The following is a 22939-nucleotide window of genomic DNA, read 5'->3' on the forward strand; positions in this document are numbered from 1 at the left end:
TTTACAGCTGCTCCAGCATACCATGAGCAAGTTTATTTATGTGGTCCTGATATGGGGAGGGGGGCAGACGCTCCCAGAAATCCGTATAGGAAATCCAGCAATGGTTAATGGGGTCATGAAAATATACTTGCTATCACTAGAGGAGATTTACCTATTACAAAGATAATCAACTTGGTGAGATAATGGATTAAAGTGAATTAAATTTTAACCATGTGGCATTACAAGGAAGTAATAATAATAATATAAATTAATATTTACATAATATCTGAGGATAAAGACATGGTGCATTATGGCAAGCAGTTGTCACTTACTATGGATAGACAGAAATTATTTAAATAGTTAAAGCATTGAGACAGTGCAGCAGACTCCTGAACACCTAAAAGAAGAGTAGATTTATAAGAAAAAAGTAGTGACCTCTGAATAAGAACAATGAAGCCTTCCTCAAAATGCTGAAGAAGGAGGCTTAGCTGTTAGGCAAGAAAGACCAATATAAAGTAGGATTTTCATTTAATGTTTACTATTGCACTAAAGCAATTCAGAAATGGAAGGACTGGCTCATTTTGTGACTAGATGGGAGAGTGCTTTGTATTTCATTTTGCATGAGTATTATGGAGAAATGAAGTGACCATTTAAAGGAGAGGCGCTGACCACAATTTAATAACAGTCCGAATTTCAAGTACTGCAGGGAATTAAGCAATACATACAGTTAGATTAAAGTGTAGGCAGACCAAATTAGATAAAAGGAGGACTATATTAAGAAGCAGAATCGTGTCAGTGTTTACTCTGAAGAAGAACTAGAGAAGAAAATTGGCCAACATGTTGAGATAGTAGAGTTCACTCGAAGGGAGCACAGACAATTACAAGAGCTCTTTGGAGATTTCAAAACCAGTGTGGCTGAGTCACTTAGTTTGGAGCAGGGATGTTAATCTAAAAAACCCAGAAAAAAGAAACCTGAAGTACTGTTAGAGATCCATAATAATACTTTATAGAAAAAGGGGGATGTAAAGAAATAAAGGAGTGAAAACCACTGAAAACTAAAATTGGAGAAATTCTTAATTCTATTCATCAGGGCACCAAAATAGAGAATTAAAATGAGGTGATATGACAGTTCTGCTCTTCTTGGAGAGCAAAAATTTGCTTTGGATTCTTTAAGAGTGTTTTTAATGTTTTAAAGGGCAGCAGGGAGCCTCTGAAATGGCAGCAGCCTCCTCCTGTGCCTTTGAACCTTTTTTTGCAAGAATGAAAAAACAAAAATCAGTAAAACCCCTTAAAAGGGTAATACGGGGAAGAATTGCTTGGTGCTGCAGAGGAAATAGTTGAGACTGTTAGTCATGAGGTGTGAAGAAAGATAAGAACTCAGTTTTGAGTCTTTCAAAGCCCTTTTCACTTTGAGGTAACTGTGTGCTGTGGGCACTTGCTACAAGAGACATTTTGGTTTGTCTCTGGGACAGCCATCTGGGATGGCCTGGGAGAGCTTCAGGTCTGCTTTTTTATTCAAAACTTACTTCGTATCTGGACAGAGTTCTGCAGTCTTTCCTTAGCTGCTTTCAGCCTCCAGGCTTGAAATTTTTTTCTCATCTCTCTTCTCGATCCTCTCATTTTGGTTTTATATACGGGGAAAAAAGTCAGTTTGCAAACTTAGCATCATCACTGGCTTAACCACAATTATCAAGAGTGGTAACTCTTGATTTTTGGTTGATCCCTGAGGAAATAACCACCACGATCCCAGATTTCAGGAGCTCCTTCCCTTAACTCCATACTCAAGACCCAGAGGTGCTTTCCTGTTCTACCAGTGTCTTCACCACAATTAACTTGGTTGAGGTGCAGGTGCTGCTTGGCCCCTCTGCTGCCCCTATTCCTGCCTCCACCTCCAGGAAAGGCAGAGTACCAGCACTAGTAGTGGTGGTGTAGGAATTGTACTGGCAGAAGAAAAAACCTATTTTTTCCCCTAAATCTTGTCAGTCCTGCATTACAAGGTTGCTAATGTTGAGAATTTTGGGGTTTTCCCCTCCTGTCTGCCACGAGATGATCATACGCTAAATCCCATAAGGAATTCCTGCCTGTCCGCCCAACACTTGTTCTTGCCATCATTTCAATGGCTTCTGCAGCTGGAGGAAGTGCCAGGAAAGTTGGGAAGAAAGAGGCAAAGCTTACAAGCATGGAGATCCAGTGGAAAAATTCAAACTGGCTCCTATTCAGGTTCACTAAACACTGGAATACAAAGTCCAAGAATACAAAAGTGTCAGCAAATATTCCTGATTAGACTGTCAAAAAGGGAAGTGTCCTGGCATTGTGATTAAAAGCTTAATTCTGTGAAAGAAACTTCTGCTAAGTTACTGGGGGTGCCTCTGGTGTCTCAATTACTGAGCACAGCAGTCATCGTAAGATGAGACAACTTTTTAGTCTTTCCTCAACTCACAGTGGAGATGCAGGTCTAAAATCTGCCTCTTCATGATGAACAAGAGAATTTTTATATTCTTTCCACCCTTCTAAATGGCCCACAATTTAAACAGCAACCTCTAAGAAGAAGGCTTATCAGAAAAATTATTCCATTCTGTTTTTGTCTACAATGAGCAATGCTTACCAGTGCAAACCTAGAGAGGAGAAAAAAATGAAGATTAAGGCAGAAGCAGCTCATCCGGTCTCCCAGTTTCCTCTGTATGACTACTCTTTGAATGAATGGATTGAGGGATGAGAGACAGCTGAGCATCAGATAAAACCAGACTAAAAAATTCTTCATGTCAAGTGCCAATGGTAAAATTAGAATCATTCATCTGGGAAAACAGTGACTACTGATAGGTAATTATTTTCCTACCTGCGGTTCTAGATTTGGTAAGAGATTGCAATCAATAAGCCCAAGGAGGATTATTTTTAGACATTAATAATAACAAACCTGGAAGACCGAAGTTTTAGATGCAGCAGTGATTGTATACAAAAACGAAATAAAATGGGGAAAAAAAAGGTTGAAAACAATCATGGTTAACATCCACAGCATTATGAAAATTATGGGATCGATATATCAATATCAAAGTCGTTGAGCTGTTGGTTATCGTTAGAAGAGTTAATAGTTTATAAATACCAGCTGACTGAAAAACTGTGAGCCTAATTTCAATACTTGTAAAGATTCCTGGGAAAGCAGCTCCAAATAACAGTCTTGAAAGCCTGTCTTGGGCTGTGGTGTTTAAATGAAGGACGTATTTGATGAAGTGAAGCTTTATGAACGTGTGAGAACCAATCAAAAGCTATAGGATGTCAGATATGTCACTGGCCTAGAGATGGACCAGTGGGCTGAGTGTAGTTGATTCATGTAGCTGATGATTTTAGAATCTTTAATGTCATTTATGTATTCCATTATGAAAATGGGTTATTGACTAGTCAGTAAGTAGAAATCTGAGTCCTTTTGTGAGCAGGGCCTAATGTAAGGGCTGAACACATAAGAAAAAAGTGCTTTAGAAAAGAACCTTAAAAATATAATTAAGTTATAAAGTCGCTTATGGAATGACAGTCTTAAACCCCAACATTTTCTTTTTCTTTAGACTAAATACCTTGTTTAAGACACTCTGAAACAGTCTTGTTTTCAAAGTGTTCTATATATGTTTTCTCTCAAAATCAGAATCTTTTAAGGTAAAAAAGAGCAACCCTGTAATTTTCCTTAGATAGTTCTGTCCAAGCAATTGATATTAAAAAAATATTAATGAGTAAGAATGAATATTCAAGCTTTATGAACATTTTACTGGGAGGAATCAGCTACTGTTTATATAGTTTAAAAGAGGTATTTCAGGGCTGTTATTTTTTTCTTCCAGACTAGTTTCTGGCTTTCATTTCATGGCAGTGATTTTTCTCTTCTTCTAGACTCAAATTGTGTATTTAACAAAGGTCTGGGGAAAAGAACAAAACAACTTTAAGCAAAAAAATAAAAATCCAAATCAAGATGAATGTAATATCTTTTATGTCACCTCCAGTTAGACCTGAAAAACTTACGGTTGTTGCTTCAGGTTCTAGATTTGGAAAGATGTATAGAGTATGTGAAGTTTTGGGGATTATGTGAAGTTTTGGGGATAGCCATCCAAACCATGGTCTTCTTGGGCACTTGAGAAAGGATCAAAGACTTGTGTGGAACAGATGCTGAGGCATAGGTCTGTGAATATATGGAAATGTATGTCTGCATGTAGATGAGACTGTGTGTGTCTTCTCTAAGCTCTGTGCCTGGTGGTTATCTCTGCCTGAATGAAATCATTTTTGTTTCCAGAACCACTGAAATGGAGCTGTATGAACAGATACTCTGAATCTGGATGAGAACTGTAGAGAAAAGAATTTTGTCCAAGTCAGATAATAAATGTAGACAATTTGGGGAGAGCTAAAGTGTTTGAGGCGTTGTCTGAGGTGGTAATAGAAGACAGTGAGTGTTTGATGAATAATTATGGAGGTGGAGGAAAGAGAGAAGCAATAAATCAAGTTGGGACTGGAATAGGTGTTTTATTATGTATGATTGTATGTGAACCAGTGATTAAAACAAGGAGCCTCCCTGGGCTTTCAGACTCTGCTTGTCAGCATGGGATCTATTGACGTTACTAGATTTTAACTGTAAATGTTGTGGCTTTGTTCGAGTGCTGTGGGTCTTTTGATAAATAGCTTCATCAATGCTCAAAACTTAATGCTCTGATGTGTTACTAACATGGGTATTATACCTGTGCACTTCAGTGTTTTAAGCTAAATAGAAAAAGAAAGCCCCATCAGGAGTGCAAGGATCAGAAAAACATAGGAATTGGTAATGTTGAATCCAATACAGTCTCTTTCTGACCATCCAGTAAGATTTTTTTTTGGCCTTGTGATGAAAGATGAAGTTCTTATATTATAAATATTTGAAATATTTTGTAAAACAGGAGGATTTGTCCATCAGTTATACCTCTTTTTCTCTCATCACTGCTTAAAGAAAGGAGAGATCTACTTGGGGAAAGATCTGGCATGAAAAATTCAGACTAAACATTTTCAGTTTTCCTGCACCTCCAAATTGTTCTTAAACTACAGAATTAAAACACCACTTGGCTTGCACAGTGATGTGCTTTTAAAAGGACTTTCTGTGTGTCCATTAAGCCCTGTCCATGGACTGCTCCATGCTCCAGGTTCAGCAGTAAAGTGCATTGCAAAGGCAAGAGGCATCTTCTGCTTTCAGCACTCAGCCCAGGTGCAACATGAGCAGAGAATAACTTGCATTGTTGCTTGCTCTTATTGCACTGGTTTTAAGGAATAAGTAAAGATATATTTTCTCCTGATAATTTTCATCAGTGCTGAATTCCCCCAAGTCGGGTGGAGATAAAATATGGGAATTCCCAGGCTCAATCTGGCCTTGGCATACCTACAGCAGCATCTCTCTGTGGCACTGAACATCCCCATTTGCTCCAGAAAACAATTAATAGAGCTCAAAATATAGATATTTTTCTAATTTCCTATTAACATTAACTATTGGAACTCAGGGTATCCTTATCTACACAGGCAACAAATCTTTCTTTGAATGTTTTGTCCGCAGGGGCAGCCTGCAGCAGCAGCTTCAGCAGTTCAAATGGGAAGTACAGTGAAAAATATTTCCTTTATCTTCAGTTTTGAAAATTCTTCTTTTCTTTTCTCCCCCTCCATTTTCTTAAAGCAAAAAAACATTGTTATCACGTTCTTGTCACTAGGAGCACACAAAGCTCCCTGTTCTCCTTTTCTGGAATACATGCTGGTTTTTACTGTGGTAGTCACCTTTTTTTCTAGGATAAAAGATGCACATTTTTTCAATTGCTGCTCTTCTTAAATTTTCCCAGTCATTCTCATTACCTTCTCAATACTTTCCAGTCTGGCAGGTACCCTTCTGAAAGCACTGAAAGTGGTATTTCTTCTGCATCATAGAGTCATTTAGGTTGGAAAAGACTTTTAAAGCCATCAAGTCCAACCGTTACCCCAGCACTGCCAAGTCCAACACTAAACTCTGTCCCCAGGAGCCACATCTACACATCTTTTAAAACCCACCAGGGATGGTGACCCCACCACCTCCCTGGGTAGCCTGTTCCTAATATCCAAACTAAACCTCTCCTGGTGCAACTTGAGGTTATTTTTTCCAGTCCTATCGCTTGTTCCCTAGGAGAAGAGACCGACCCTGACTTGGCTGCACCCTCCTGTAGAGGGGAATTGTAGAGAGTGAGAAGCCTTCCCTGCCCTCCAGGAGACCTACACTCCCATCCAGCTTGGTGTCATCTGCAAAGTGACTGAGGGTGCACTTGATCCCCTTGCCCATTTGAAAAGTTATTAAACAGAACTGATAGAAGCAAGCCACTGCTCATCAGTCCTTTCCTATATATTACTGCATCCTGGCTGTCCTGTATATCAATATTACACTTTTCTCTGATCATGGCTTCATATTACATAAAAGTGTTGACTAAGAATCCCTCCAAAAAAAAAAAAAATCCATCTCTATTATCTGAATTATTCAGGGAATTTAAGGACTGACAAGGTTTTGGATAGGTGAGATTTTCTCCTTCTCTGCTTTACTTCACTTTCTGACAACTGAATATCCCACTTTGCATTTCTCCGCTCTTTTGTTTTAGTGGAGTAGGTCTCTCTAGTGCTCCTCATTCAGTCCACGCCTCAGACTTTATTTACCTGGAAAATACTGTGTATAGGAGATGTTGTTACCTCTCTGTTCACCCTCTCTTTCCATTGTACGTATAAATGTAACAAAGAAATGCAGGTGCAGCCCTCTATTAGCCCACAGAGATCCTGCACACTGTCTTTTCAGCTTAACCCATGTTTTCTGTCTCTCAGCCCTTTTTTGATCCAATTTATTTGTTTTCTTTATCACAGTAAGTGCAGAAGTTAGGTTTTTTCTGTTTTTCCATCATCTGTCTGTAATCACAAATGCATTCAACCTTTGTAGCAGCTTTTGATTTTAATTCTTTTGTGTGAAACATATGAAAAAATTCCATAAAACACAAAACGTCTAGAAAACTTCCAGAGAGCACACTTCAGCACTATGCTACCTATTCATATGGAGCATATGTCTAAACAAGTGGTACTAAATGTGCTTTTAGTTATATGCTATGCACCCTACAGCCCTAAGTGTGCGGGTCTGAGTGACTGGTGAGGCACAGAGGCATAGAAGGAGGATATCTGAAGATGTTTAAAAGCCAGATGTGTGTTTATTGCTAGTCATTGTCTCCTGTCTCATCTTCCTGGGGATGCTCCTGGACTTGGCAAGGTCCCTAAGCCAATCTGACAGCATCTAAATTCTCCACTCTCCTCTAGTGCACGTCTCCAAAAGCTCCTGATGTGCTTTTCCTCCTCTCCTGATGTGCTTTTTGTTCCCTCAGACCATGTGAGCAGCACAAACCATGTACTGTGGATCTCTGAGGCTTTCAGAGCCTCTTCCTAGTGCACGGGAGCCATCTAGCTCAAGAGGGCTTGATTGATATTTTTAGTGGCTTTTTATCAAAAGGGGAAAAAGCTGTACTGTCAAAATCGGAGATATTTTCTGTGCTGTGGCGACTGCTGAGCCTGGCAGGGAAATTGCTTCTCTGACTTGTCTGGAGCATGGGGAGAAGCACTAATAGGAGCCTACCAGAGAGACTCAAACTGAAGGAGACCACTTTTCTCCCACCACCTTGTTGTATGATTTTCTACAACCTCCTCCTAGCCCCTCCATATCTCCTGCAGGACAACTCATGCCCGGAATTCCAGGCTGTGTTTACCACAAAGTCATGCAGTTGCCAATGCTGTACACAAAGTTGTCCCCTTGATCTCTGCTCCTTCTACCCACCCAACCCTCTTGGCCATAACTCCTCCTGTTCCTTTTTGAACTGACGTTTTGGAAATGTTCTTCCACATGGTTACAGGGTATGGAGGCAGCAGAGAGCTGGGCCAGAAGTGGTTTCGCAGGGAAAGAGGGAGGATGGGAAGCAGGGAGAGGAGAGCACACAAGAGCCTTTGTAACTCAGCAGAAGGGTCAGCAGCAGCAGATGCCAGGGGAGAGCAAAGGAGAGCCAGATGCCCTGTCATGGGCTGAGCAACAGGAGAGTAACTGATTATTATAATTATTTGCAACCCCTTTTAGCCAAGGAGAACTAACCGGCAGTGCCATTTTTTTCCCAAGCATTCTCCCCTAATAACACCCTTAATACAGCCTGTTCCGTGGCTTTTGTGAGGCATGTTTTTCATCTCCAAACTCAATTTCATTTATTAGAGGCTTCGCCGTGTGTGACACAGTGTGCACACAGCAAGTGCAGCAAGGATTCGTTTTAATTATTGTGTATTACCACGAGGCAAAGCGTGTTTGCGCCCGTGGGCGAAAGGGCGAGGAGGGGGTGGTGTCTATTCCCTTTCTGTGCTACGTATCACAACTGTAAGGAGATGGAGCTTTCTGAACTGCATTTTAAATTTGGAATCAGGACGTTGGGTGGCTGTCAGTGCTCTGTGCCAGCCCCAGCACAGGGAGAAAGTCTCCAAGCAGCCAGAGCCCGTGTGGCTGCAATAAATAGTCCAAGATAACAAACACCTCTCTGAAGTTTTTGTTAGAAAGTCAGCCAGAGGACTCTTCTCTGGGCAGTGACTAATGATATTTGAATGTTGCTCTTTATGCAAGTGTGATAATATAATGGGTTGTTGTTGGGGTTTTTTTTTAAATTGGAATTAATTTGTTGTAAGATGAGTGAAAATAACATTTCGGTAGGGCCTTCAAAGGAGGAGCATACACTGGAGGCAGAAACTGTGTTTTCTAAGCTGACTCAAACATTTTTGACTTTTCTGAATGAGAAAATTTTGCTTTCCTTCACACAGAAATGAGGAAGGTTTCTACCTTGCAGTCTATGTACCCTACAGGCTTTCTGCTCAGTTGAGTGACAGAGGTGTGGAAAGCATAAGGTGAAGCATATTTTTAATTGGAAAATGCTTTTTTTGAGGAAGTTTGCATTTTTTTTTCTGTTAATGTGACAAGTAGAGATATTGTGAATGTTTGCTGTGTTAGAATCAGCTGTTGTGGGAGGGAGCAATACAGAGATCTGAAAGATATTGAAAAATCAGAAAAAGTGTAGAATGAAACAGACAAAATGGTGAGGAACTGACTTTGGAAGGAGGATATGGCAGGAATAGAATTTGGGAAATAGAAATAGAATTTCATGAGGAATTTGTGTTTTTAATCACTTGCATGTAGTGACTTTAAAATTATGGCCAGTGTTTTTTGCTTTGACAAGTGTAGGAGGCAGAGCATGGTCTTCCAGGAGACCTTGTTATTCAGACCGTTTTTAATTCTTTTAATATGACCAGATAGTTACCTTGCTCTGGAAATTCCTGTAGAAAAATTCCTAAAAGGCAATGTATTGTTTATAACAGTGACATCAATATTTTAGTAAAGCTGGTGGAAAAAAAAAAATCAGCATTTGCTTTGGAAAGAATGGCACGTTGCATAAAGTTTATATACACACACACAGGTGCTACAAATATCATGGTTTTGGCTTAATTTTACTTGAAAAATTAAAGATCAAAAACCAAAAGCAAACATCTAAAATAGAGAGTTTCAGTTTTATTTTCCATATTTGTTTTCCTTTTTCTCCCAATCACAAGCTGAATTTTTTCAGTGAAAACAAAAAAAAAACCCCAAAATTAATTGCAATCTTCCAAGGCAATGAAAAATCATTGTGTTTTCAGGTGGTGCTCAGTTTGAGCAGTTTTCAGAGAGAAAATCCTACTCTACATGAAAAAGGAGTTTCTAGTTCTTTGCCCATGTTAGAGTTAACTGATGGGAAGCTGAGGCCATGGGTTAATATGGTACCAAGGTGGTTTGTTCTTTAAAGCAAGAGTGAAAACCTGTTTGCTTCTTGCAGCCCTCTGATTGCCCAGCAGGCTTGATTGAAATCCAAACCAACAGGCTTTGAAGGAAAGATTGATTGTTGTGCACATTTTTGATAATGCAGCAATTTGTCTCCTTGGGTATAAAGCTCTAATCCCCCTTTAATTTTTCAGAGGGGAATCAGGGGCTCGGGTCTTCCTCAGCCTGAGGTTTGTCACAGTGGCTGTGGCACCTCCTTGCACAGACCCCATGGTGAAGATGTCCCTCCCAGCAGCACCTACACACCAGTTCCCCACCCTGCATTTCATGGGGCTCTTTGGCATCTGCCTTACTGCTTGTTTTAGAAATGTAAATGTTTAAGTCAACAGCAGACAACAGAATTTTGTCTGTTCTTGAGATTTCAAATTTCTTGTTTGCACACAGAGAATCCTTGTCCTCCTTAATTCTGTCCTCAGACTCTGTTCTTATCTTCTGATTTAGCTGACCAGGAGATGTCATTTTGGTTTTCAACCAATACTGTGCTCCAGAATTTCAATCAAACCTCGAATCATAAAATCATAGAATGGTTTGTGTTGGAAAGGACCTGAAAGACCATCTAGCTTGGAGAGAAAGTGGTCTGATGTGTTTGTGTCACTAACTCTGTGTATCCCAAATAAGATGCCACCTGTCCAGAGAAAAGCACAAGTCTTTTCCCAGAAGAACTGGAGGGTGAAAGGTGATGCAGACATGACGTTCTCCTCCGTTCTGTGGTGATTGATCACCAACCCTTAACCACAGTCAATTCCTGAGTGTTGCTGTCACACAAGGTGTTTCCCTAGAAAGCCCACATGTCAGACAAAGGGGAAAAGCATCCAATCTGAGCAGGATCTGTGCTCTGATAACTTGTGAACACCATCACGTGCCCCTGTAACCACAAGCTCCTGGGCAGTAATTCTCTCTTGGCATGCAGCAGAGCAGGGCTTTTCCACTGCTCGCAGCTTACAGAGAAAGCCACAGCACATCTGTTCGGTGGTTGAGCCATTGAGCATTCTCTGCATAGCCCGCCTGGATAAGCTGTCACTCTTGATTTTTAAAGCATTTCACAACAGAGGGTTAGCCTGGAATGGAGAACCTCTTGTGAGCAGCATCTGCAGAGGCCCCTCTGCTTACAAAGCCTTACTGTGCAAGGCTGCCACCATCACGTCTTAGTCAAGAGGGGATCACGTCCTCTCTGCTGCAGCAAGCCACACCAGAGTATTCACCTTTCCTCAGCGAGCAGCACACCTACGTTTTGAATTTATTATGTTTCTAGAGCAATGCTTTTATCTGTTCTTCCCTGCCACCATCCAGGTGTTGGAGATGTTCCTTAGAACATCTCCTTTTGCTTCACATTCCCTCTGGAACACAGATTTTTCTTACCCTTTTGAGAAGAAATTGGCCTCCTGTACTGTTATTTACTCTGAATGTTAGACTTGGTTGGATGGGGATAGAAGAAGAAGTGTGTATGCAAAGTCTCTCATTAGCCAGGAGATGCTTATTTCCTTAAGCCTTATTGATGATCAGCCCGGGAATGAGCCACAGCACTTAAACTTAGCTTGCTCCCAAGTCTCCCTTGAGAAGTGTCTATCTCTCTCCATTGCCATTAGAGATTACTACAGTGATAAATATTTGTCTTTGTGAATACTTCCTTGTTTGTTTGATCTTTAACAGCGTGCATTTTTGTTTCTTTTGCTTTATACTGTGTGTTTTCTACGCTGAGCAGAATCCACCAGACTGAGGGAGTGGGCTGCTTTGTTAATATTATTACATTCTGAATTATAGCTGGTTACATTTTTAACCTATGATTCAGTAATTTCTACCACAGACTTCAATTAATATGTGTCTCCTCAGTGTAGAGACTAAAAGTTACAGGATAGCATATGGTGTGGTTTCATTACACTTACAGAATTTAGTAGCAGTGTTCTTGGTTTGAACAGAGAGGGACACAGCTGAGTAGCATTTCCTAAAACCTTGCCCACAGCCCGTTGCCACCTTATTCAACTGGTCAGATTCAGAATACAAACAGCAAGTGCTTACAGAGATTTGAAAAAAATATATTTATTTTTCCAATTTATAGAAGTTAAAGTTAGCAAAACAAAGCAAAAGCACACCATTCATCTCTCAGTTGCTGTCCCAATTGAATATGCTGGGTGGTGGATGATATTTTCGAACGTTATGATTCCCAGAATGCGTTTATTGAAAAGCCATTTCTCTATTTCTGTTGCAGTGAACTATTTCATAAAGAATGGTACAGAAGATGTGTTACTGTGTGGCAATAGCACTGATGCTGGGTAAGTACTTTAGAAATATCTTCACTTCTGGTCTGGTTTTGTTATATTATTATTATTATTATTATTATTGCTACATTTTCCTCTAGTTCTGTCCACTTTTCACCAGCATGAAGTAGTTATTTCAACTTCCTTGTGTCTAGGCATAATAGGAGAGAGGATAATGACAATATTGTGCATAGTAACACAATCTTCTCAACTGCAGGGAAGAGAAGTTTCTGTGTGTCAGTTATTCAGGTTGAAAACCTTTAGGGGCCTTATTACAGTTCTTTTTCAATACATTTGAACTTCTCAGTAAAAAAATAGTGAAAACTAAGTAACATTTTGGCTGAGTGGAGAGTATTTTAATGGAAATGAAGCAGGATTATAAACAGAAAGCCTGGAGGGACTTAAACTGATGATGAATTCCTGGCTTTTGGCAAAGGAAGATAAACAGATCAACAAATGTCCCAAAAATAGCATGTTTTGGAGCTGGGAAGGTACTCAGATTTGTGATCTACATTTGCACTTGATTTGTTTGTAGACTACGTGTATTTAATTTTCTCATTGTATAGACAGCGAAGAGATCCAGGGGTGTGCTAACATCCTCTGCACAAAGGACTTTATTCATATCCCTGCCATCTATAGATGCCAGTGGTTCCTCCTGCATCCCATCCTCAAGGGCCAAGTGCACTGTCAGAGCATGTGATTTCATTTGACAGCTTCTCATGATCTTGATGGAAGTGAAAGAGTTCAGATAGGATGGAAAGAGATGGGATCTTGTGTGGTCAGAGGAAAATTAAAAGTCATGCAAAGATTGCAGGCTGTTAGGAACTGTAGGAGAAGGTGGAAAATACCTTGGAGTGGTGGGATAGAGGAGCTTTTGAGCCAAATATATGAGAGCATCTGAACCAGGGAGATGGGTGTCTTAAGCCAAGAGAGAGGAGGAGGTGAGATGATCTAGTTCTGGAGGGAGATGTTCTGAGCTGGTAGAACCAAATGCTGAAGACTGCAGAAAAATAGGGTTTAACTTAGGAAGAATTTAATGAGAAAAAAGGCATGTGTGTGCAGGGAGGCAGCAGGAAGATGAAGGGAAGATAAAATCTGAACTTGCTTGTGGACAAAAAAGCAAGAAAAGCCCTGAGGTCTTGGGGAGAGACGTTTTTCTTTCTGCTGCCACTGCCTGTATCTGTATTGACATCAGACAAAGGGAAAGCTCAGTGTCAGCCTTCCCTCTGCAGGCCTGGTGTGTCTGATCCATATTGCCAGCCTGAGTTAGACTCCAAGATCCTTGGGCAGCGGGCCATGCTTTCCCCTTTGTTTGTTCCTCGGGAGGTACGATGTCAGCATCCATTAATTAAGCCCTTTGTTGATTGTAATACATTGCATTTATCCAGGCTCAGGCAGAGCTCCAAGGCTATGGGGATGTTTCCCGGGAATCCCTGGATTTGGCAATCTGCATTGTGCTGGTGAACCTCAGCCTCTGCAAACCAATAGGCAATAACATTGGGAAAAATGAGTGTTCTGCACAGCAACAATACTTTTTGTGTCATGGAATATCCTTTGTTCTCACTGATGACCTGAGCCATGGTGGTGGAATGCTGCTGCTCATGGGCAATGCTGAAAGAGTCAATTACTACTGCTTTGGAATTGTTCAGCTGGTGGGAAGTTAAATACCAATCCAATGTCCTTGGAGTATTTATGTATTGGCAGCCTGTATGGATTTAAGGGTTAGTTTCTAGCAAGGCAAACCCACCCTGTTTCCTTCCCAGGAAAGTTAATAAATTGCAGCGTGTCAGCAAAAAGCCATGATAGGAGGAAACCTCTGGTGGAGGCACTGTGCCCACGAGAGAATTACAGCCTGAACCAGCCAGGGGAGAACTTGCAGCTCCTGAGTATAAGAGGAAGAAATTGCCACCCTCAAACTGAGTGTTCTTGTACTTGTTTTGCTGAAGACATCAAAACTGTCAGTGTTTGTGACATCAAGGGAAACCAGCTTTCCCTTTATGCCTCAGTTCTTTCTTCTTCAGCCTTTTGCTGTTTTAGTTAAGTATTTAATACCACTGGGTAAGGTTTGAGTTTAAATGCCTAAAAATGGGTAATAAATATCCCTACTTACACTGTTTTTTTTAGCTCAGGACTAGCAAGTGTTGTCTCATCTGCTGTACATTGCACAGAGTAACTGCCAGTCATCCAGTTCCGTTGTTTAAAGACATGAAGATAATTGGAAAGATGATCCTAAGGCCCCAGGGGATGTGCAAAGTCATATATTCCCACCTGTTGAGACAGGGAAAGCATCATTTACAGGCTGACGTATCTAACAAGTGGATTTGTTTTCTCTCACCCTTCAATGATCAAAGCCAAGAGCAAGAGTGTTCAATGGTAAACCAAAATCTGCTTGCTTGGGACTTCTGGGACAGGTTGCACCGCAGGATCAGGGGAGGGGAGTAAAGAGGAAGTAAATGCATCAGGCTGTGGTTTCCTCTTTTTTTAGTAATGAATTTCATGACAAATGAGGACACTTAAATTGGGAACCCATCAAGGCAGCAGGAAGGTGTGGTAAGGAAAGACAGCTGGCAAGGCCATGTCTGAGTGTTCATAGTATTTGTGGAACATGCTTTTGCTCCCAGTTTGGAGCTTGAATTCATCAGCCTCTGGGATACACTGAGGACCCAAAGGAAATTCAGGGAAGGGCAGTGTCGTGTGTTCTCTCCTGGAAAGATTTGTTATTAGACTGAGGGATATCTGTGTTGTGGCCAGGATATTAAATCTTGAGGCAATTGAAAAAGCCATTTCAGTGCATTTTTAAAAGCATGTTAATGATACTCTGAGGTTTGTCTGGTTGCTGTTATTATGGAAGAGTTAAAAAAAAGGTAATAAGAAATCTGCTATGGCAATTGTTAGGTGATGAGACTCGAGTGGTCTAATGTAAGAGCGTGCAGTGATGGAGACTGCAACCTGAGCTGGAGTAGCAAGCCAAAATCAGCAGGGAAATGATCATCAGTGGATTCTATATCACAGGCAATCTAATTATCTCCAAGGTGGGGGCTTTATTACATTACTAGGAGGGACTGTTTTCTGAACAAGCACCCAAGCTGCCAATAAAGCAGGAGGTAATGGATCTAGCTAATATTGATTCCAGTTCAGAAGGGATTTGAATAGATGTATGTCACTCAGCTGCAGCAAACATGTCTCTAGTACTTGACCTGGCAGATATAAGGAAAAAACCATTTATTTGCGTTTTTAGATATGCTCAAGCAATCTCAAGAATCTTTGTTAAAACCATGCTGCAGAGACATGATAGGAATGTCAGGGAGATGGCAAATTTCTCAGGTGCACAAGGGCTAATCTGTCTGTGAGATTTCCCATGTGATGCTTCAGAAGCCTTGTTCTTGATTCCTGAAATTTGACTTTTCTTCATTTAATCAAACAGCACTTTCCTGTTGCTTTTCATTTCGTTTATCTGACTGCATTTTCCCCCTTGATGTACTGCAGGAATTTGTTTTGTGCTTACAGGGAACAGAGTACAATGGAAATAAGAAGTAACTTTTGAAGAAGAGGGGAAATCAAATGATTGTGATCAAAGATATTCTTTGGCTCAAAGTGGCACGTGCTTGGTGTTTCACAATGAGCACATTCAGGAAACTACACTGATGGAAAAATTCTCTGTGTGTCACAGATTGGTCAGACTGGGAGCAGTGCTAACAGTAAGGCTCTCTTAACAAAAAAAAACCAACAAAAAAGTAGTGTATTTGCAGAGTTGTTGATGTTTTTAAATGCATTTCAAGGTTAAATTTAGTAGTTCTTTTGGATGTGGCTGCACTGGGATATACACAATTTGTTTCTCTTTACAATTCCAGCTTCTTCTATTTGATTTGTTTAAAATAAATGGAGAAAGCTCAAATAGTCTGATTTTAGAAACGGATTACAAATTCTGTAAATTAGCTTTTCAATTTAATCCCCATGTATGTAGCTTATCCAATTTTGAACACCTTGTTTCAGCCTCAAGGAAGGGGCAGTAAAGATCCAGCATAGTGATCAAGTATTTGAGAGACCTTAGGTAGGAGCAGAAGGTGGGAACTGCTCTGTCCTTAGTGAAATCAAGCCGTAGCATCAAGTGGAGCATGATTTGTGAAAGGTGCAGAGCAGCAGGTGACAGCAGACACCACTGTACACTTTATATATTTTTATTTATATATATATATATGCACATCCTATGTGTCTGCCCTACTGTGTGAAAGTGGCCCTGCAGTGCAAAATTGCCACGAATCCACAGATGAGTATTTGTGGTGATAGTGACAAGGGGAAGGCTTGGGAAGGGAAGGGTAGCTGGAAGTGGTGCTTTGGGGTGTGCTCAGGGACCTACAGCAAGAACAAAGAACCTGCAGCCAGAGCAAAGCAGCACTTGGTGTCTGGCCCCAGGCGATGGGACAAGGGCAACACCAGGCAAGAAGTGAGGGAGCTCCAAGGCCCTTGCTCTCAGGAGGAGCTGCAGTCCTGGTCACACCTTCAGATCCAGCGAGGCATCCTGCTAGAGCACACCACCAGTGCACGGTTGCTGCCACCAGAACAGACTCCCAGAGTGGAGCAGATCCCTGTCAGGCCATAACAACCCTCCAGTGCAGTTCCAGCTTGTCCCTTGCTGGTGACATTTAACCATCCAGTTTGGTGAGGTGACCAGCACTGCAGAGTCCCCTGCTTCCCCGCAGAGTAAAGATTTTGGGCTGCAGCAGCGTGGAATTATCTGTCTGTGAGAAAGGAAGATACATTTCAGCTCTAAAGCATTTCCACTTTCATCCTGCTGTAATTTCACAGGGATGTTTTTCTGCTATGCTTAGGCTGCTGTTTTTATTTCCCCTCCTGCCTGAAGGTTTGGTTGAGCAATAGAAATAGCAAGGAAATTTGTCCATTAGGAGAAAGAGACAAGATGCTGTCAATGTACAAAGTAAACAAGCAGACATGAAAGAGAAACTTAAATTCTTTCTTTTCACTTTTTCACTTGCAATTACAACAAGGAGCTGGCTTTTCAGAAAAGTGTACATGTTTTAAGTCAGTTATGTCCCCTTTGGATCTCAAAGTCAGACTGCTTAATTTTTTTTTTTTCCCTTGCACATTATATGTCCTGTGTATTTAGCTCATGGGCAGGACTAGTCTACAAGATCATACTGACAATGAAAGCACATTTGCATCATGTCTGTACTGATACTACCAAAAAAGACTAGTGAACAGGAAGGAAAAGCAGTCAGTAAATCTACTTCAGGAACAACAAGAAAGCACCTTTGGCAACTGCATCCTAGTAACTGTTGCTATAGAAACTTTAGCTACCTTTATTCTCACTATGACCTTGATTTTTCTTAACAGGATACATTAAAATAATGTACACTGTGGGGCAAGATTCTCTATGGTTTGGTAAATTCTGTCGCTGAGCTCATTGCATATAAGGGATGAAGGAATGACCATGTGTTGTAGCGCTCCTCAAAGTTTTTGTGTTAGTCCTAACTCTTTCTAAGGTATTATCAGAAAAAAAACCCCTTTGTTTGCTTTTCTGTTGTGGTGTTTTACTAAGGTAATTAATACCCACACATAAAATTGCATCAGATGCCTGTTTTCATAGTCTCCATGAGCACCAAAAGCAGTGTTTTTGTGGCAGTTTCTCCACATCCCCATCCTGTCAGCGCGCTCATTACACATACAGCGAGGCAGCACTTTGATCTCTCTGAGCTGTAGTAACATTCCTTTGCCTTTATGCATCCTCCACGAGGTAATTTAAAGCTCCTTGTAAAGGCTTATCACACCCCTCAAGGGTAGAGAAGAAACATGCTCCGTGCTGAGCGGGAGAGCTGCTATCGGGTGCTTCCACCAGTGCTACCGCAGCTCTCACCCAGACCTTGGCAGGGGAGAGCCTGGAAGAATGTATGTCTGCCAGAACGTGCCAAACAACCTCCAGCAACACAACCCCAACTGCACTAGAAACTGGGGAGCTGCACCAGGGAAAAGTGCACCCAGTTGATTCTGTTGTCCTGCTGCTGGCAGTGAGGACCATTGAAGCCCTGAGTTGCCTGAACGTAAATCTGTGGTGTTATTATTATTGCTGTTGTTGTTATCAATTGTTTTCTATAAGAAGGTCCTAGATTCAGGCCATATTGTGCTGGATAATGGAAAATTAGGATGAGAAGAGCTCTCTTGGCTTGGAGGTTTGGCATTTCAGAGGTGCAGTCCATGGATGAGTGGGGTGGAGGTGTTGCACATAGACGCTCCTGGCGAGCAACAGCAATGGGTAAAGTCAGGAGAAAACCCTGCAAGTGATGTCAGGACTACCTAGCTTTGTCAGGCAGGTCATGGTCTGCCAGTGTTCAACTTGCTGCAGGAATGAGTCCATCCTAGGGAATGGGATACTGGGAGCTTTGACATGTGCCCAGTGGGATTGGTGTGTGCATTACCCTCACCAAATGCAGCCTGATGTGGTACAGCTGGGCTGACAAGTGGGAGAGGCTGTAAAGGTTGCTTGAGTGAGGAGGGGGACGCAGTTTCCAAATGTGTCCTCTTCAAATGTCACCAGAGCAAGGGTATTTTGGAAAGAATTGTGTTGTTTAAACTACCAGAGTTAAAAACGTAATTACACCCCAGATTATCAAGCAATATTAGTGAATTTGTTTCAAACCTTCAGGCTATGCAGCACAACTTAAATGAATTTACCTAGATTCTGATGTAAATCACATCAGCTTTTCTGAGCTGGCTACAGTGACAGGAGAGTGAGGGTGGTTTGCTCATGGTGAGAGAGCCTCTTGCTTGCACATGCTAAACAAACAGAAAGCAACTATGACACCTCAAAGGTGCTACAGGGGCCATGGGCATGACTTGAGGTATTATGAAGGTTTAGGAACAGTAATAACAGTCCCCATTCCTAGGGATCAGTGGTGTATTTGGAAGATCATGTCTCTGGTCAAACAGCAGCAGTAGGGATTAAATCCAAATCCACTCAATTCTTAAGGAGGGGTAATATTACCTCTTAGTCAAAGCTGTAATAAGCTCATCAGCCACATGAGAGAAGCAGACTTACTAGAGGCTACAGCCTTCATTAGGCAGTAATCTACTATTATCTTTATGATGATAAATTATTGCCCTACATTTTGTTTGGTGGGTTAGACAGAAGATCCGGTGTCTGGCCACTGGACTGAGTCAAAAGAAATGAGAGCTTGCTTGCCTGGCTGCAGCATGGGCTCTGAAGAAGGCACACTGCAGGGCAGGCAGTTGTTCCCCTCTCTGCTGGCGTGCGTGCGCGGAGGGCTCTGATGTCTCAGGCTCAATCCGCGGCTTTTCCATCTGCCTGAGCAAGCAGCCAGTGGGGGAGGCTGAAACTTTTCCTGGATACAAGTCAGCAGCATGCACAGGTCAGTGGGTGCTCTGAGCCTGTGAGCAAGCCTGCTCATGGGCACCTCCTTCTCTTTTCTCCTCCAGTTTCAACTCTTGCTTGATGTTGCTCTTTATTCTGAGCATTTCTTCTCTTCTTTGTCATCGTCACTTTATTTTTTCCTTTTCCCTGCAGCATATGGTTCAATTTGCTTGCACTTCCGTCATTTCAGACAATTGGCACCCTTCCCCTTGCTTTTAAAAACGTCCTTCAAATTCTCTCTGTCCGTTTGGATGCTTGGAGTGAGAGCTGCTGGGGGCTCCTGGTCAGACCTATCCAAGACAAAGCATGCCACTGCAAGTCAGATCTTGGCTTTTAGATTGTAATTAGTGGGGAATAGTTAGACCCTCTAACCATGTTTAGTCTTTAATATTACAAAATAAGAAAGAGCAGGGGAAGGAGAGAAACCTGATTTTCAGGCACATCAAGCACCCACCGATATCAATGGCTTTGGATGAAGTGCTGTTGGCTTTTGGCCTCTTTCTCCTCCATGCCCAGTTACCCTTACAACATTCATTTTAAAAAATATTTTCCTGTTTTAGAATGGGTAGTTTAATTTTTTCAGGTAAGAGCAAATGTCAGTCTAAGGATCTTTGTTCCCCCCAGTATGCACTCCTGATTTGGCTGCTGGTCTCCTCCCTCAAAGTCAAGGGAAACAAGAAAATATGGAAAGTGCAGGGAAAAATACTCAGGTCTGTGGTCTAAAGGAAATTTAAGCCTCTCTTTTGTGTTCTGTGGACTTTAGCAGGATGAGGCAGGTTGAGGAAGACTCTACTGTGCTCATCAACCAGCCATGGAGGCCATGGGCATTGTCTGTTCCTCAAAGTCTGCAAGGTTTGAAACCCTACCTCGGAGGTTCCATTTCCAGCCACCAGGGTAATTTCCATTCCCCAGGAATCAGCCATGTGTCAAAGACATCAGCTGTAAACTTTTCATCTTGATTTCTGCATTCTTAGGCTTAAGGTGTGACCTGAGCAGGAACAGTAAGGGACCCTTACCAAAACAGGGGTTGGCTTTTTTAATTTTTGCTGTGTCTGTGGTATGTGCTGCCTTGCTTCTGTAGTGAGCAAGCCAGAGTGTCCCTCTGGAACCTAAACTCAAGGGAAGTGCAGCCTTCACCCCGCAGATGTCATTGATGCTGACTCCTGGTAGCACATGGACAACCCTCCCTGTATTTTCAGGATCTGGTTGTTACAATCCAGTGCATGGCTGCTTTACAAATCTTTTATTGCCCAAGCCTATTGGCCACTGTAGCCTGGATCACCAGGTTGCTTGGCTTGCCTGGATTAAACTCTTGAGACAGAGCATTGTGTAATTATGCCCCTCAGCTACAACTCTCTGGCATTCCCAGCCTGTGTTATTTAAACCAAAGCTGTTTCTTATGTCCTTTAATTTCCTGTACCAATGCCAGCTTACAGTGCTGATTACAGCCTGATGGATAGGTAGGTAGGCTGCTGCTTTTAACTTTTCCAAATCAATGACACTAATTTTATTGTGATCAATTGAACAGCATCCTGTGACGCTCCTGTGGAGGATGGCATATTTATGTAGCTTGCTGTTGTTGCCCATCTCTGTGCATCAGAGGAGATTACAATCCTCTCAAATGCTTCCCTGAAGTAAAAGAGCCTGAAGAGTTTGCTAAAATATCCAAAGGGGTAAGCTTAATGTCATACATGGAGGAAGGTTCAGTAAAATCTTGAGGCTCCTTAAAAAAATCCTCAGAGGAAATGGTGTCAGTTGCAGAATAATATTCTCATGTAAGAGCCTTACACCTAAATTTCTGTAGTGTTTTTCTGGGAAGCAGCATTTTTTTTCCTCTCTGTATTTTTAACACATTCCCATACCCTGTGGGTTATCTCTCTGTTGGCCACAAAGGAGGGTGAGCAGGAATAAGGAGTTGACAAGTAGGAAATTCTGTCTTATGTGTCTGGTTGCTGTAAGAAGGATGTAAGCTAACATTAACGGCATTTTTGGGCTGGAGTTCATGCTTTTAATGCTGCAGCACCTTGTTTGAATGCTCTTAAAGCTGAAAACAGTATTAGAGAAGTATGTTATCCTGGTTTCAGCTGGGATTGAGTTAATTTTCTTCGTTGTGGCTGCTACAATGCTGTGTTTTGGATTTAGGATCAGATTGATGTTGGTAACACACTGATGTTGCTAAGAAATGCTTCTACTAAGTGAAAGACTTCTCAGCTTCTCATGCTTTGCCAGTAAGGAGGCTTGGGGGGACACAAGGAGCTGGGAGGGGACACAGCCAGGACAGCTGACCCCAACTGGCCAGAGGGATATTTCAGACCATATGAAGTCATGCTCAGTACGTAAACTGGGGGAAAAGCTAGCTGGGGCCACTGCTTGGGACCTGGCTGGGCATTGGTCAGCAAGGGGTGAACAATTGCACTGAGCATCACTTGTATAGTTTAATTATTTAATTATTGTAATTATTAATATTATTATTATTTAAATTATTATTCTTTTCTTCCTTTTCTGTCCTACTGAACTGTCTTTATCTCAGCACGAGATTTCTCACTGTTACTCTTCCAATTCTGTCCCCCATCCCACTGGGCCAGGGGTGAGGGAGCAGCTCTGTGGGCTTTAGCTACCAGCTGGGGTTAAACCACTCACTGCAGAGCCAGACAGTGGAAAAGGACCCATAAGGACAGAATGAAACATGAAAAATTGTATTATATGTGTATTTATAATGCTGATTGTATTATAAACAGAAAATATTCCTCTGAGGTACCACTGCTCCCTTTCACAGTCAGAGGGGTTGCATCTCCATGTCCTACAGCTTTCCAAGTAAAGTGCAGTGCTTTGAGCACTTGCTTGAATATTCTTCTTCATCAGAAGTTTCCCTAGAAAGCAACACTGGCAGTGAACCTGCGTGACTTTGTATCTTCTAATCTGTGCCCAGAGATTCCTATGAAAACACAACCCAGCGTTCCTAATGCTCCCCTTTCTTTCAGGCTCTTGTTCTAGGGTGAAGAGATGAAGAGGAAATTATCTCTACTAATTGAGATTCAGAGGAAAATCTCACCCTTCTCATTAATTGATATTAATAGAAAAATTTCCATTATGCTTAAGATTTTAGGAAACTTACTGTAGATGAAGCCCAGTTTCCAAATGACTGCCCTGCCCAGGCTTAAGTCCACTATTAAAGTAACCACCAGCAAGTTTCTCTCAGCTGCAATGGGTTGTTTTAGTCATTAGTAATAATGTTAAAATACGAACAACGTGACCAGATCAATGGAGCCACTCAGGATTTCTCTTTTGTGGGAGATTAAGGAAAGGACTCTGCACCTCTGGACATGATCACAAAGTTTCCAACCAAGCCCAGTGTGTGAGAGCAGGCATTTTCTCATGGCAGAAATAATCAGCCTTACAGAAATGTTCATGTCCTGTGTAGACATGATGTCTTAGAGCCAGCAA

The 22939-nt window shown here is 41.6% G+C and overlaps 1 protein-coding gene across 1 annotated transcript in view; it reads left to right on the top strand.

Annotated features, from left to right (window-relative positions):
* Positions 1–22939, top strand: part of LOC309582350 (sodium channel protein type 5 subunit alpha-like) — a gene marked incomplete at both ends in the record, with an annotated part of 170831 nt that overhangs the window by 25660 nt on the left and 122232 nt on the right. The window contains 1 exon segment of the mRNA XM_082297449.1: positions 12063–12126. Coding sequence (XP_082153575.1) covers positions 12063–12126 — 64 coding nt within the window.

The sequence above is a fragment of the Coloeus monedula genome (assembly GCF_965178545.1).
Source record: "Coloeus monedula genome assembly, chromosome: 1".
In the NCBI taxonomy this organism is placed as follows: Eukaryota; Metazoa; Chordata; class Aves; order Passeriformes; family Corvidae; genus Coloeus; species Coloeus monedula.